At 42.4% G+C, this 12,605-nt stretch overlaps 1 protein-coding gene across 4 annotated transcripts in view; it reads left to right on the top strand.

Moving 5' to 3' along the window:
- The window catches only part of BCAS1 (brain enriched myelin associated protein 1), an 86,918-nt gene that overhangs the window by 46,030 nt on the left and 28,283 nt on the right, over window positions 1–12,605 (top strand). For 3 of the 4 annotated variants that reach the window (XM_045529579.1, XM_045529578.1, XM_045529577.1), the window contains exon 7: window positions 8,301–8,513. In XM_045529579.1, the coding sequence (XP_045385535.1) occupies window positions 8,301–8,513 (213 nt within the window). Of the gene's footprint in view, window positions 1–1,339; window positions 1,475–8,300; window positions 8,514–12,605 lie in introns of all 4 variants that reach the window. The other variant, XM_045529580.1, reaches the window with a different exon arrangement.

Raw genomic sequence — 12,605 nt, 5'->3', positions numbered from 1 at the left:
GAAACTGGTTGAACGACGTGACGACGTTTGTGTTGTATTGTTTGGTTCCTCTAGGATTTTCTTCTTCCATTGGAAAAAATGTATAGCTGAAGCATCTACACACATTTTCCTATAAAATTATCCATTTGCTACAAGGTGACCAGGGTCAAGTCCAATGACTGGTTGGGTCAAAATGTTTCTCTTTGGGTTCCGTGTTTTGCATTGTTTGAGGCCACATGGTGTAATAGGCTATAAGCAGTGAGTGTGTGGGTGTGTCATGTGGCTTCCCAGCTGACCTGATACACTCATTCTCTTTAGCTGGTTGTGCACCAAGACTCTTTCTTGACCCAGATTGTGGTCCCAGCTGAATTTACTTAGCTGATAAAATCTCACTCTCCTGCCCAGAGGGCTGTGGGGTCACTGCTGGTGGAGCTGGGTTCTCAAAAGAGGGTTCTGTGAATGTAGGTTGTCCATGGCTCCCACAAACAGATCTCTTTCCTACAGACCTGGTTCTCATGCCTTGCCGTTTTGACGTCTTTTCTACTAATGTTCATGGATTCATGCTTTTGAAAAATCTGTGCCATTTTTTAGCACACTACCTGCTCCACACAAAATACCCTGCCCTTTGTAACTTGAGTCCACAATCTGGAGTGGTTGTAGCTGGGCTATTTCCATTCCAATCTCCCACACACACCAATTTGGCTCAGCGGACCGGTTCACTCTAGACACGTCCTTTGCCTGGGAAATCTGCCCATCTAGAAGTGAATCGAGATTTTGGGGGGTGATAACTGCTTCCATGGACTCTCTAATACTGAATTAAAGGAGAGAGGTTTGAGAATAAAAGCCATTCAGTGGCGATATTTGCCTTGACTCCAGGGTGCAAAAATAAATCATTGTGTGCAGGTATTCTTTTCTTTCCCGTGTGACAATAGCTGTTAGATATTTAACACTATCAAGTGAAGACTGTGTTATCTTTTTTTTAATTTTTCATTTGGCTATTTTAAGTCATACAGACAGAGTCTGCCTGTCCTGTTACTGAGATATGGGGAATTTTTGTCTGGTTTGGTTTGGGTTTGGGTTTCTATTTTTTTTGAGGTGTGTTAATCTGGGTCATTCAAATAGGTCACCCTGCTGAAAATCAGTGTGTCCCTGAAGTTGACTGTGAATATGCTGTTTAGCAAATTGTCTCTGAGAGTTTAAAAAAGGTAAACATTCACTTGGTGTTTTGTGGTTAGGGGATGCGGGTGATACACCAGCAGTAAATTGTCACAATGTATTAATGCACTTTAAAACAGCAGGAAAAGAAATGGATTTTGTTTAAAAACAAAGTTCTAAGGCAGTGACTGCTGTTGCCCCAAAGGCATCCAGAGCAGAAAGTGTCTGTGATGGACAAGCTGGTCAGAAGACATCCGAGATCCAGCCTAAAGGCACCAAGAAAAAGCACCTGGATAGCCCCAGGCTAGGACTCGCCTTTAGAAAATTCTTTAGGCATAAGGTCTGTATCTTGGTAAACTAGGAGGAAAAAGAGGAACCCTGGTCTTCACCACACGATACACCTGCCGTCCTGAGCCCGGCCAGCTCCTCTCCTGTGAAATCAGAGCCCTGGGTGGCTGAGAACACTAAAGGAGAATAAGAGACGATGTGAATCACACTTCAGTGATTTTTTTCCCTAAGTCCTCATAGTTATAAACATCTCAGACTGGTTTCTTCCTAGTGTGGACCAGGGTTCTGAAAGTGTTCATCTAACCCAGTATTTCCCAAATGTGGGTCGTTTGCATACCACCATTGTTGCTGGATATACAGTTATTTACTGATATTTTTATACTGAAATTGACCCATTTCCTATTGAAATGTATCATAAAAGGAAACTTGATATCATGCATAGAAAATCAGAATTATTTTTCATAAGACAAAAGTAACCATTAGTATGGCTAATAAAAAAAACTATTACATTCTAGCTACTTCGTTTCTGTTAAGCTCTGAATCTGATGCTCTTTCTAGCTTTATTAAAAGGCAATTAATTGACCAGTGGCAGAAAAATGTTAAAGACATGCCAGCACCAGACTGAGACTCTCCCCAGAATGTTATTAGAAGAATTAAATGAAAGTTGAAAAGTATTTTCACATAATGCTACTTAATATCATATCTCTGTACAATCTAAAATCATCTTGATCTGCCAATGGTATGCTTCCTACACTTGGGGAAATACTCTTCTAACCTCAAGATAACAATTTTATCTTTCTGTGGTCTGTTTCATCCATTCCCAATATTAACTAAACTTACACTGAACCCAAATGAAATCCCAGGCAGAAAAAAACAATGAATGAAGGCAGAGCTCATCATAGCTCCATGTCCTTGGGAAGCTAAGACAACATCGAAGTCAGTTTTGGAGATATTACGCTTCTAATGTCTAAGAAGGTACCTGTGTTTGTCTGAAACCACCAATTTAAAAGATCCCTGAATTGGGTCAGTGTGCTTAAAATTTTGTTTAAAATATATCAACCACTTTCTGCCAAGTTGAATGAACATATTAATAAAACTTCCCCAGCTGGATGTTATAGTATCAGGATTGTACATGCAAATAAGAGCTCCATAGAAAGTTCTCATAGCTGTATCTGTATTTGCATTAAAAAACTATGTTATGAAGCCACCCTGCAATTTCCATACGGGCTTATTTTGTTTCGTAAAGAGAGAGTGATACGTGTTGCAAGGGGAAGAGGGAAAATTACAATGTGGTCCCATGGGATATGGAAGACAACTTAGTAACTGCTAGTGAAACATGTCATAAATCTCACACGAAGGAATCTAGTTTAACTCCCACTTGGAGCTTTTGTGAGTAGAGGCCTTGAACGTTTAAGAAGTGTATGACTTTCTCCCTAGATCTGCATTTCATTATGATATTCATTTTTTCATGCACTACAAAATTTCACAACTGCAGTATCCCTTGCCACCCGTAAATGGACCACCCAAGCTTGATGTTATTATTCCCAGGACTTCCCCAAATCAATGGCCTCAGATCCTGCCACTGAGGTACATGGGGGAAGGGTAGATTCTGGAATGCTGGGAAGATGTAGAGAAAGCATCCTTTTTGGGATTCTGTAACACAGACAAAAAAATTTAGGGTTTTGCCTTGAGTTACGTTCAATGTATTTTTCATAAAAATGTAAATTAAAGTATAAGGGATGATTCCCAAATGTTGTGATTTCTCATTTATGCAGCAGTTTGGTAGAGATCATTGGCTTTTATCTCTACCTAGGATAGTTTATTTCTTTTCGTTTTTTGATTATTCTCTTGTCTACAGAGTTAGCAAAATAGGGCCATTAAAATAACCAGCCAGATTCTATCAATGACCCTTGATTTTAGGAGGTGTGATGCCCTCAGTTTCACCACGGGGTTCTTACTCAGAAGAGAAAGGGGAGATTAAAGCAAATTCAAAGATAAAACACTATATTTTAGTTTTGTTGTAAACAAAAATACAATGGTTACCAATTCTGGCTAACTCCTGGGTTTATTTCTCTACGTCTCAATTTTCCTTCCTAGAAAAAGAATTTTTTTAGTTTTAAACAGTGAAGAAGTATGGAATTAATAAATGAAATGTGTTTGTTGTTATAAATTGTAAGAGTTTCAGCTTTCCTTTGCTGAATCTGAATCTTTTTTTTCTTGGCTTAATCACAATGTGATGTCTCAGAATCAGACTTTTTCACATGGCCTCCAATGTTGGTGACAACATGCGCACAAGACAAGGCATCGTCTTAGCATGTTTTTGCCATGCCCTGAAACACTCCCCTCTCTACTCAGGTTTTCCCAGCACCCACCCTGTCTGCCAGGCAGGTGAAGCATTAGCGCTGGCTCAGGCGATCCCTAAGCCCTGCCACACATCCATTGTTTTGGGTTCTTGGTGTAATGTTTGCATCTTACTAACATCTCCTCTCTCCCACGCCCAAATGTGAAAACAAGATGAAAACTTATTAAGAAGGTAAAGTTATTTGACATGAAATCTCCAAATGGAATACCTTTGAATTTCATGGGTTAGGGTCATCAGATAAAATAGAGAGTACCCAGTGAAATTCAAAATTTGGATAAACAAGAAATTTTTTTTTTAGTATACATATATGTTCCAGGCCATATTTGGAACATATTTATGCTATAAAATTATTCTTTGCTGATCTGAAATTCATATTTAACGGGGCATCCTATATTCTCATTTTCATTTGCTAAATCTGGCACCCCTATTCCTGAGATTACCTCCGACAACATGGTTAGAATTTCTGTCATCTCCTCTGCAGTGCGAGGAGAGTATCAAGCTGGTTAATGCTGGCAGAACTCCATTCGGGGGACTTCTTTGGGAACTGAGGAATGGGGTGGGCCCGGAATGAAAAGCCTGATGGAGCTCTGGTGGGAACTGGTAGCCCAGGGAGAAAGGGGTGTGTGGCTGGAAACATGGCAGAGTCCCGGGTGGGTACCTCTCTGGTCCCTTTCATAATCTGTAATTATTGATTGGCTGATTGATTGATTATCTATTTTGTGCCAGACCCAAGCCTTGATGGGAAATAGGGATATAAAGGAGATCAAGATCCTTTTACCCTCAAGGAGCTTGAAGTCTAGCAGGGGAGATATGTATTTCACAAAACAATTACACAAATACATTAGAGTCATATGTTACGTTACTATAAACATGATAGAGTCATGCCCTTGGGATGTTTTTCAAGGGCCTCTGAGTATCTTCCCAGTGCAAACAGAAGAAACGTGGCCCTTTCTTTGTAAAACTGATGAGTGTGGATGTATTTTTCAACCTTTTTCCCATTATCAGCCCCCTGCCGTGATGCCTTTTTAGGCCTTCTCCCACCCCGTCACTCACCCTTCCTACATGAAATTTTAATATAACAAATACATTGAGTATCTGTTTATGGACTATAGTCCTTTGGAGGGTTACAGACCATGTTAATATCTAATGTTTTATAACCTCCCTCCCCAGAACAAGGGCAGTATCACCCCAGCGCTTCCCCCCTGGGAGGTGGTATTTCCTGTTGAAAAGGGTGGTGTAGACATTTCTATCCCTTGTTGGGTGGAATAGCCTAGGGATCGGGGAGACCTTGATTCGTTGGAAACAGTGTAGTCTAGAGTCACTGTCAGTGCCTGGATTCAGCTGTCAGCTCTGCCCCTCATGGGTGTGACCACGGGCAAGTTACCTAACCACCAAGCACCTCAATTTCCCTCTCTGTAAAATGGACATAATAATCAGTTCCTTCCTTATAGGACTATTGTTAGAACATTCAGTGCTTTGAACAGTGCCTGGGACTGTAACCTGTTATTGTTATTACTAAATCAAAGTTTAAAGTTGAAAATTATGTCTCGAAGAGGCAACAATGGTCCAGGGAGACTAGGCTGAGAGAGAGAAAGGGGGAGAGAGAGAGAGAGAGAGAGAGAGAGAGAGAGAGAGAGAGAGAGAGAGAGAGAGGAGAGAGAGAGAGAGAGGAGGCTGTGTGGTGAAATCAGCCAAGTATGTAATGCATCAGGTCAACTGGAGCTGTCCCAGAGAAATTCTAGAACTCCAGAGCCTGGGGAGCTTTTTTGTCACCCCCATGTGACTCTGAGCGAGTGGGCTGAGCGCTTTTCAGGGGCTGCCTTGAGCTGTAAAAGTAGTACAGCATCTAGAGTATAAAAACCCAAGCAACGTGGGACCACTAAGCAACTGAGCCCTTCCTGCAGCCACGTGGGCAGGATTAACGATCCGCTTAAACCAACCTGAGCCCTTCCTTAGAGGTAGAGAGGAGGGCAGCCCCAGGCCCGGGGTTTTTGATCTAAAATGGGCCCCTGAGCAAACGGGGACCCTCCCAGGGAAGCCGGAGGAGAGGCAGATGTTGGGGGCAGCCCCTCTTGACCACCCCTTGCTCAGATCCTTGCACGTGTCCTCCTGCCAGAGGACCCCAGAGCAGCCGTTCCCCGTGCCTGGAGCACGCTTCCTCCCTCCCAGCTAATGTCCAGTCGCCCTTCAGATCAAAGCTCGGCCATCCCCTCTCAGCAAGGCCTGCCCTGATTGTCATGAGTGCATCCAATTCCCTGATTTAGATTTTCTTGTGACGGGAGTGGGGTGGCACCAAATCCCCTCACCCCTCAGTAGTACCTGTTACAGTTGAAATAATTCCACTTTTATTTGTGGAATTATTTGTTTAGTGTCGTTTCTCTCCATCAGGATGTGTAACACCAACACTTAGTACACATCTCGGCTCATAGAAGGCACTCCATGTAGTTTTTTAATGAATAAATGAATAAATAATACTTATATTTTTTTCTTTTTCTTTTTTTTTTTTTGAGACAGAGTCTCACTCAGTTGCTTGGGCTAGAGTGCCATGGCATCAGCCTAGCTCACAGCAACCTCAGACTCCTGGGCTCAAGCGATCCTCCTGCCTCAGCCTCCCGAGTAGCTGGGACTACAGGCTCATGCCACCACACGCCCGACTAATTTTTCTATTTTTAGTAGAAACAGAGTCTTGCTCTTGCTCAGACTGGTCTCGAACCCCTGACCTCAAGCAATCCTCCCGCCTCGGTCTCCCAGAGTGCTAGGATTATAGGCGTGAGCCACTGTGCCTGGCCCAGTACTTATATTTTCTGAAAAAGAAAGCAAGCTACTTTAGTGTGTGTGTGTGTGTTGGGGGCGGGGGTTACTTCCTCTTTAACTAGTTTCCTTTAATTTAATTACCATTTAGAACTAAAATAGCACCAGGTGCCCAACACTATTTGGAACACTCGTAACCGAGAGCCTTATGAGGTTGGCCATTTTGACTTCACTGTTTATAAAATGCAGCATTTACTTTAAATTCTACTGATTGGTAGTTTTGTACACTTTTAAATGGAAATGGGATTATTGCAGTAACAACCATCGCAAAAGCTATTTCTATACTTTAGTTCTTTATCTTGATTTGAACTTAGAATCTGCTCAATATGTGACTCCCTCTTAGGACCAAAAACACTCAGCAGAGATGACGCTGTGTCTTGCATCAAATAGTGAAATTCCCGCTGTCTGCAGACACCCTTTGGAGGGGCGACCTGCTGCAGGAATGAGTGATGGGCAGGGGCCACAGTCTAGATTTTAGCCAGGTTGTGCCCTTTGCTTAGTGTGGGGCAGATTAGGAGCCTCGGTTTCCCCATCCCTGAACATTCGAGCATTGGACAGCATGGTCTTTAAGACTCTTTCCGGCATCAAAAATATTGTGGAAGTTCCTGAATTTGTCCATATCTCATTTTTACTTCAAGATCTTTTTTTCTTTTAGTCAGAAAGTGTAGTCAATTCCAGTTCCCCTGGGAATTTAAAGGGGATTGAGTCACCAGTCCCTGGAGCAAACATCATAAAACAAGATGCTTAGGATGAAGAGTTTAGGTCAGATGAACTTGGCGGTAACATTTTTAATGCCAGTATTCACTCATGTCAGGATACACTGTCCCTATAATTCTCCCAACCCTTCCTTTATCCCATGATTCAGGGGGTGGCAGAGTATTGAAATTAGCGCTCCCTCACTGAAGAAATTTGATGTTTTGAAATTGGACTTCAGCATAGCCACTCAGAGAGAGAGAGAGAGAGAGACAGAGACAGAGAGAGGGAAGGAAAGGAGGAGGAAGAAAGGAGGATGGGGTGAGAAAGGAAAGGGCAAGAGGAAACAGAGAACGAATGAATAACACTTGATGAAGCTGTCACTGTGGAGTGGGCAGGCTGCATCTAACAGTGAGGAAGGGGGGGTTGTGGCTACTCTTCCAATTCAAAGCCCCTTCCCCAACTGCCATTCGAGCTGCCTTATACTTACTTTGCAGCCTAGATCATGGATTCCCCCAAAGTGGAGTGTGGGAGAAAAATTTCGTAACTTCTATTACAATTATATTTTAACCCTTCTTTAATTGCTAACTTGGATTAATAAAGCAATACATGTTTATAATATATAAATAAATAAATCCATGGGCTGGGGGTGCATGCTCAAAATGTTTTCGCTGACTTGATCAAACCATTTGGAGAGCGATGGCCTAGGTGAGCACTCTGCATTCTAACAGCAAAGTCCTCCTACCATCACCTTGATTCCTAATGAGCTACTCACATGAGCATAATTAATACAGCTTCTATATTTATTTTTTCCAAAAGGAAAAAATCTTGACTTTTTCCAGGATTTTAACATAAATCCATATTCACAGTAGACGTGTGGAAAATACAGAAAATTATAAAGAAGAAAATTAACATCATGCATAACCCCAGCCCATATGTATTTTTGAAAAAAAAAAAAAGATCTTTCACTTTTGAAATCTTGAGACCATTGGGAATGTTTTTAACTCTCTAGGGTGCTGAAAAGTCACCCACCACTTCGGCCGACAGTAAGTCAGACAAAGCCAACTTTACACCCCAGGAGACCCAAGGGGCAGCCAAGAACCCCAAGGGCAGCAACCCATCCGGGCACGTGCAGTCTGGGACGTCCACTGAGACAGTGAAGGACGGTGCCAAGGAGAAATCAGCACCCACCTCTCTGCCGCTGGGCAAACTGTTTTGGAAAAAGGTAAGTCTGATTTTCAAGATCTAGAGAGTCCCTGGGGCTGGGATGACTTGAGAAGTTATCTCTGTTGGGCCAATCGTTGTACCCAACAATGCATGGAGGGTTTTTAATTCCCCTTTCTTCTTCTTCTTCAAAATGACTCAACTTACCAATGAATGAAAGCTTTCTTTTAAGGTACTCCTGGGAAATGAAATGTCTATCACGTTATAAACTTGTTTCGTGGGGAAGAAAAGGAAATGAACAAGTAGAATTTTTCATTCTTTGAATGACTCCGATGCGTGAGGCAGGGTTGTGGTATTTCATGATTTCATTTTCCTTCTAAAATGGTTTATGACTTTGGCTGCCTCCTGGTTTTCTGTGAGCACTCTCGCCCTGGCAAGATGGCCCTCCTCGGGGCTCTCTGTCTTTGCTTCTCCCCAGCCAGACAGAATCAGTCATGATGAAGCCCTAGGTCTTCACTCTCCTCTTAGAAAACCAGGGTGCCCGCCCGTTCACCTCCAGGGCAAGCACGCACTGTGTTCTGTGACAGGAAGATGCAAATCTCTGTCTTCTATTCCCCACCCCCAGTCTAGAATTCAAGTACCTGAGGGACGGGGCGTGGCGTGCAGGGACATGGTGGGTGGGGCTGAGCAGTTCTGCGAGCTCTTCCTTAATCATCATTGCTGAGCAAGCCCCAGCTGCCACACATGCTCAGAGCTCCCGCCTGTTTTAAATTTGGCCGAACGATGAGCAAGAAGGCAGGGATGAGGGGGTGGGTATAATTCACAGAGCTGGAAAAATCTAACTCAGTAATTTCATCAAAACACCCATGCCACTTGGCACTCCACGCAAAGCAGATGATAAATTCAGATGCCGCTGTGGTGTCGGCTTCACTCTCTTGTCCAGAGTCCACCTGGATTTCTGAGCCTCTTTCCTGTTTGCTCCTGTTGTACCGAAATCTTCCTTCTCGCTTATTCCCAGAACACAAACGCCAGTATTTCACGAAAACTTTGGATGATGTCAGCTGCCATTTCTGTTCTGATCCTCCTCCTTCCCCCACCCACTATGACTTGTCTTAAAATATCTTTTATTATTGCCAGCGATATAACGTAGGGAACAATTTCCAAGTGCATACGCGTATGTTAGTGGCAAGGAAGAGGACTTAAGTGACTCATGTTTGAACACTTTATTTATTCAAAGTGTATCAGAAAAATAGAGCTAGCACATTAAACGAGATTTCATGTATATATTGCTCAAGGTGAGACTCCATGTATTTAGCTTAAAAATGAATCTAATTAAAAGGAAAGTGTAACGTGAATAATGGCACCGATATTAGGTAAAGAATGGTAAATGTGGGTCCTCCAGGAAGCAGACAGCAAGGCGGAATTGACATGCCAGGATCTATGGGAGGAAGGTCCCTGTGGGATAAAGGGGAGGAGGGGGGGTGGGGAGAGGGACATCAGACCATAGGGCGGGTCTGACACCTGGCAAGGGAGTGAGAGAAGGAAGGAAGAGGCTCAAAAGAGCCTCAGACTCAGAGTGGTGCCAGAAAGCCTCGGCCAAGCCAACAGGGCTCTTAGCGTACAGATTGTCCGTTCCGGGAGTTTCACGCTGGACAGCAGTGAAGGGCGAGGTCCCTCTGCCGTGCTCGGTCGCTGGCAGGAGCCACCAGGGAGGGCAGACCCTCAGCGTGAACACTGCGGTGGAAGCTGAAGGCAAGGCAGGTGGGGGACTGTCCTCGTCAGCAAGTCTGAGCCGCACACTCCATGGCTGCTAGAATGACACGTGACACACAGCAAAAACTGCAGGAACAGTTGGCCAATGACTGAAGTTTGAGGAATACTGATGGAAGTGTTAAAAGTCGGGAGTCAGACAGACCTGACCTTGGGTCTCAGGTCAACACTATAAGCCTCGGTTTCCTCATTTGTAAAATGCAAATAATAATACTACCTATGTCATAGAAGTGAAGTAAGAATTAAATGAAATAATGCCGGTGAAACACCACCACATGTATCACAAAAGTGCCCAGTCACTGTCACTGTTACCTCTGTCGTTTGTTTCCTCTGTGCTCAGGAGGGTTGGGGAACTTACCACATCAATTGCTTTGTCTCTGGGTGCTGTGCAGTTCAGGACAGCTGCTAAGCTATTGCCTCAAGGGCTTATTTGATGTTTGGAATCTGTAAGGCACACAGTGGTTCCTCTTTGAAGTTCAAGCTATTTCCATTGAAAATAAAAATCAGGACAAGTTGACATTCATCCCCCTAATGGTAGAATTTCATTGATTTCAGTCTCAGTGTCTTTTGCACCATTATTCGGCTTTATTTCTTTAGTAGATTATTAAAATCATGAAGTTAAGAGAAACTGAAAACCAAATCACCTGTCTCTCCCTCTTGCACCCAATCAGAAAGAAAAGCTCTATATGGAAGTAAATATGGAAGTCTCACTTATTCAACAATATTTTAATCACTTTCTTTGTGCTAACTTTTTTGTGCTAAATAGTTTGTGCTAAGTACTAAGCATTGAAAAAATAGCCATGAACAAATGCCTTCTCTTTTCCAGCTTATATTCTCATGGGGAAGCTTATATTCTAGCAGAAAGTGAAATGAGGACCTTTGTTTTCTTGCCTTTAAATTAGAAAGGCTGTGGTTATAAAATCATCCTTGTAAAAATTTTGAAAAATACAATGGGACAAAGCTAGGAAATTCTTACATTTTCACTATTAACTAACCCTAACGTCTCTTCTTCCCTCTCTCTCTTTTAATTGAGAAGCTCTTAAACAAGTTGATTTCAAAGTTTATAAGTCTATAGATGCAAACATCAGAAATGAATTTTTCCCATTATAGGCTGTGGATATGAATGAAAGTATAAGTTATTTTGATTTATAGTCTTGACTGCTGAAATACTTCTTATTATAAAATACAAACAAAAATAACCTTTGAGGAAATTAGTTTCAAATTATATTGTACTTCTCCCAAAATGTGTAAAATCCAGTTACCTGGAGTAAATATGCCCTTTATTATTCTGGGTTAACTGGGTTGCCACTTGCTCTGTGACCTTACATAAGTTATTTGCCCTGTTTGTGTTTCTTTTTCCTCATCTGTTGAATGAGAGGGTTGGGATATGTAATCTTGATAATTCTTGTATATGGTAAAGTCTTGCATAACAGAATCAAAAAGATTGGGCTGTGTAACCCTGGCCAAGTTGCTTGACCACTCAGAGACCCTATTTTCTTATCTGTAAGTTAAGGACCATGTTTATCTCACAGTGTTGTGAAAAACCAATAACTGTACATATAGAGCACCTGAGACATAGTAAGTGCTCAATGCATGATGTCATCATCATTTCTTCAAGTATGAACAATCAATCAGTGGTCATGACTAAATGCTCATGTGTGGCTTCTGGTGCCAACACCACCTTAAGTATAAAAAGGTATAAGACTCATTTGCTATCATCAAAAGACTTGAAATTCTTTTGGAGGAACATGATATATACACACACATGCGCATGTGTGTGTGCACATGTGCATATGTAATTAGTAAATGATATATTTGGAATATCTTCAAAATAGCCCTTTTCCTATTTTCCTTTTGGGGAGACAAATGCTGGAGTGGAAAAATAATGTGAGAGGCCAGACGAGGTGGCTCATGCCTGTAATCCTAAAACTCTGGGAGGCCCAGATAGGAGGATCACTTGAGGTCAGGAGTTCGAGACCAGCCTGAGCTAGAATGAGACCCAGTCTTTACTAAAAAAATAGAAAAAAAAAATAGCCAGGTGTGGTGCTTGCCTGTAGTCCCAGCTACTCAGGAGCCTGAGGCAGGAGGCTCACTTGAGCCCAGGCGTTTGAGGTTGCAGTGAGCGAGGCTGATGCCACAGCACTCTACCAGGGCAACAGAGGGAGACTCTGTCGAAAAAAACCAAAACCAAAAAAAAAAAAACATATGCATTTCTTCATTTCTTTAAAAAAAAAGAAAGAAAGAAAGAAATATAATGTGAGCTCTGAAGCCACAGAGACACATTATCAAATCTCAGTTCTGACAGTTACTGGCTGTTTGAATTTCACCAGGTCACTTAAACCCTCGAGCCTCAGTTTCCTCAGATATAAAAGCAGCCAGTGAT

The sequence above is a fragment of the Lemur catta genome, chromosome 17 (genome assembly GCF_020740605.2).
Source record: "Lemur catta isolate mLemCat1 chromosome 17, mLemCat1.pri, whole genome shotgun sequence".
Classification (NCBI taxonomy): Eukaryota; Metazoa; Chordata; class Mammalia; order Primates; family Lemuridae; genus Lemur; species Lemur catta.
The sequence above is the reverse complement of the archived record's forward strand: the minus strand, read 5'-3'. Positions and strand labels throughout refer to the sequence as shown.